The sequence below is a fragment of the Aplysia californica genome, unplaced genomic scaffold (assembly GCF_000002075.1).
Source record: "Aplysia californica isolate F4 #8 unplaced genomic scaffold, AplCal3.0 scaffold00430, whole genome shotgun sequence".
NCBI lineage: Eukaryota > Metazoa > Mollusca > Gastropoda > Aplysiida > Aplysiidae > Aplysia > Aplysia californica.
Window position 1 is genome coordinate 515153 of NW_004797700.1, and position 4135 is coordinate 519287.

The window sequence follows — 4135 nt, forward strand, 5'->3', positions numbered from 1 at the left end:
TACACCCCACATGATTAATGACTCACCGATGTTGTAAGCCAGCTGTCTTAGCAGCTGATGGCTGCTCCCACTGTTGCCGTACCCGCCGTACCCGCCGTAGCCAGCCTGTCGCTTTTGTCGGGACTGGCCGCGGCCTACATTTGCTGGAACTCGGCCTGAAATAGCGGCAAAATACAAAACAACGTGTCAAAGAAGATTGGAAAATGGGTGAAACGTGAAGAAAGGACGTACAGTTGTATTTGAAATCTTAAGAAGAACACCACTCTCTCTACTTGAAGAGATAATACAGTCAAACTCAAACCTCGTTATACCGCCCGCCCCCGTTATACCGTCAAGTTTTACCAAATGAGGAAAAGGAACACCTAAATAAACATAGCATTTGTGCCGTTACACCGCCATCCGCCATCTGTCTGAGTTGTACGATCCTTATGAAACTAATGTAAATTTGCCTCGCTATACCGCCAGCGAATTGGCAGGCTAGAGGTAAACATTTCACACGACGCACGGCACTCACTCAGAGGCTACTTGATAATCTCTTCCCCACAAACATTTCTGTGAGTTGGGCCTGTTTCTAACACGTGTTGATTTGCTCCTGGTTTGCGCTGATCATGAAAACTCTATTATTTTTAGACTTTGGCCAATGTTTGCACTATATGCATCCTTGGAAGTTGAGAATGTTTCAGAATGCTATCAGGTCTGCTGGGGTAATAATAATAGCATAGATTTAAAGAGCATAAAGCTTGGTTTTGAGCGTAACTGTAGAAGCGCTTTCTGTTATTGTTATTTTAAAAAATAGAATGCAATTTTAGAGTCGCCTGGAGAAACGTCAAATTGACCAGCCACTTCGGCCTGCCGGTAAAGTATCTGGCGTCAACCGAAGACAAGCAGGTAGGTGGGCATCAGTGAGACTTTTACTTTATTGTGAGGACTTACGCCCAAGTATACATGACAGGTCCAAGGTGACCCGAACACTGGCGGGTAATGGGTTTAAAAAATAACCTAGGTCTACAGGGTCCTTTGCACATAGTGTCTAGCTTCTAAACCTGGTTTATTGCAATCGGAATTCATGAAAAGTTTTACAGGAGATGAACGTGCTATAACTGGATGCTACTTATTTTGTTGGGGGGGGGGGGGGGGGGGGGTGTCAGCGCGTGGCAATCGCGCAAGACAGATTAAGATGAGGCAAGACTGGCTACAATTTGTTACTAGTCTCTTGTCTCTGCCAGTCTGCCATTAGCAAGGATGGCAATCTCGATCAAGACCATCCCGTTATACCGCTAGCCCTGTTGTGCCGCCAATATTATGTTTGCCCCCAGGTAGGCGGTATAACGAGGTTTGATTGGATTTATAATATAGTGAAACGGTGTGTAAACGTACATTTATCATTAATCTTAACAATCATTTATTTATTGAGGCACTAGCTTTATACAGTATTATTATGTTAAGGTACTTTTTAAAATATTTAGTTTTGTCTTCCAAGTTATATGAAGCTGGTGATAAGTAACCACGAATATGTTTTCTGTGTGGGGAACATCAGTAGTTTGCATACCTTGATCGTGCTCAAGTTCTTTCTCGAAGTCATTGAAATATTTCTCAGCGACTTCCTGAAGCACAGGCGGCAAGACCTCCCCGTCCTGATTCTCTAGCATGCCAACAGAGACACTCTCAACATTTGATTCCCTTCCCGGGCCAGGGGGAGAAGACACCGGAAACGGAAGTGCCATAGGCTGCTGGATATTCCGTGACGGTGCGGGGCTCTCGTTCGCCGGAGCCTCTTCCGGTGCGCTCTCTGTTTGGCTGTTGGCATTGGTGTTGTCGGAGTAACTTCCCGTTTGTGTGCTTTCGTTTGATTGGTCTGAGGGTTGTCTAGAAGCAGCTAACGCTCCCTGGAAGGTTACCCCAAGCAGCAGGAGCGAAAGCAGGACTGACAGTGATCTCCCCATGGTTCTCACAGAATGGGGCAACGCAGCGTCTCTGAAAGTATATAAGATGTACCGGTAGAGAGAACAGTCCAAAATAAGCTCTCAGATTCTATCGATAACTCCACAAGACCAAAAATTGACGGAAATAGGTATTCTGTTCGGAGGTTCCGCAACTTTGATGCAAGGAAGGTTAAACCCATACAATTGTCGCATTTGTGAGGCAGCGTGGTGGAATCAGGCTCTCGTCAAAATAATCAAAGTGAAGAAACCTGCATTTTTCCACAGGTGTGTGAATTTTTATCAAATTTTTGTTTTTTGGCTCAACACCTTTCATGTCCATTAACGAACTTATTTATGTGTGGATGTTTATTAAAAACGTTGATTAAAGGCACAAAAAATGTAAATTTTCAGTTACCAGGGACTCTTAAGCTAAGGAAATAACTAATCTTTGGCGGCCTTTTTCTCACTAAAAAACAGGTGACCCCCTCCTCCTTCTTTCGAAAATACCTCGACTTTTATTCAAAATAAATGGATTTTGTTCCCATCCGAATAAAGACAAGTGAACAAGCTTTAGAATGATACCAATAACTTTACATGCCCAAAATTTGACGAGAGCCTGATTCCACCACGCTGCCTCACATATTCGGAGGTTCCGCATCTTTGATGCAAGGAAGGTTGAACCCATACAATGACGCATTTGGTGTGGTAAGCCTCGCCCCATTACTTTACTGATTGTTTGTTTGTTTTAGTAGAGGTTTTACGGCGCCCCCAACTGCATGGTCATATGAGCGCCACAAGATTAGAGGTGTTACAAGAGAGTAACAAACACAAAAAAGAAGAAGGGGAGATAAGGAGGACAGATATTTGATAGGAAAGAAGAAGCAAACCACACCAGAGCACCCGCCAACCACCCACACTTTACTGATAATCCTATTTGTTTGATTCATGGTTACGAACAGGACGAAGCGGAAGATTTTGTACACAACCAGAGATCGTGCACGAGAAGACGTTTTACTTTACTAGAATATATTCATGAAAATCCTGGTACTTCATTAAATTTAAAAAGGGTTCTTTTGTTAGTCAAATAGATTTTTCAATAGACATTCGTCTCTTCTACTCTCTGTATACGTGCAGTACAAGAGGGTTCGATTGTCAATCAAAATGAACTCGCGCACAATGGTAGAAGGTGGCGTCTGTAGCCGAGTGGTTAAGCTACCGGACTCGTAATCGTGAGATTGCGAGTTCAGGGGTTCGAGCCTCCCCTGATGTTAGAGGTAAAACTAGTTCGGTGAATTTCAAAGCTTTAGTGTCTGTGAAAACTGCAAATTAAAATTTATTTAGTCAAGATCTATGCCTTTGATCAATGATCTTCAGTTAAAATCCAACAACAACAACAACAACAAAAATGTCCAGCAGGCGGAACAATATCGGTTTCTTCGATATCATTGAGGTTTTTTCCCATTATAATACATGTATAAAATTCTATAGCCTATTCTTTATTTCATGAATCATTAGCACTCCGATAGCAAGAGTCTATCTTATGTTAAGAATGAACTTAATTTAAAAATATAAAACTTCTTTTCCGCCCCACGGGCCTAGGACTCAACGAAACGAAACGAAACGCCTCTTACCTGACAACTGTACTACTTCCTCTTATTCCGTTCCTTTCTATGCCTTCCTCCTCTCTTCCGGATATCCTTGCTATCGCTTTGCTTAACTGAGTGGTTCTAGGTAAACCTGGGTTATATACCCGGAGTCCCGACTGAGGGCTGGGAAGAAAAATGTCACCAGCTGAATAGAGCTGAAGAGAAGATGTCCCCCCTGTGCAAATATCACACTGGTTACCGTTCGAGTCTGGTGTCTCGTGGGCTCGCCACACCAATTGGATTAAAGTCCGCTAATGACGCTTTTAAGGTTAAACGAAGGCGGTAACGATTAAGAATTGGTTGGGAAAAGGCCACTAGTTGTATTGTTCGAAAAAGAGCTCTCTCACGTCGTTAATCTGAACGGAGAAGGCAATTGCCGTGGTTGCAGAAGAATCAGCTTAGGGATGAATTAATGAATTGTAGGAAAAAGGCGAGGGGTGGAAAGCAGGGACGAAATGGTGGCTTCAAGCGAAAGGGTACTCGTTGCAACCTTTGTTTGGGGAAAGGTTACAAAGGGATCGAACGTGTGTGTATGTGTGAGTCTGTGTGTGTTTTTGTGTGCGGGGG

At 43.3% G+C, this 4135-nt stretch overlaps 1 protein-coding gene across 1 annotated transcript in view; it reads right to left on the reverse strand.

The window, feature by feature from the left end:
• Positions 1-3926, reverse strand: part of LOC101858800 (prisilkin-39-like) — a 9217-nt gene extending 5291 nt beyond the window's left edge. Inside the window, exons 1-3 of the mRNA XM_005104673.3 lie at positions 3554-3926; positions 1550-1974; positions 27-155 (exon numbers count right to left, since the gene is read on the reverse strand). Of these exons, the coding sequence (XP_005104730.1) occupies positions 27-155; positions 1550-1943 (523 nt within the window). The 5' untranslated portion in view covers positions 1944-1974; positions 3554-3926. The remainder of the gene's footprint in view (positions 1-26; positions 156-1549; positions 1975-3553) is intronic.
• Positions 3927-4135: the final 209 nt, after the last annotated feature.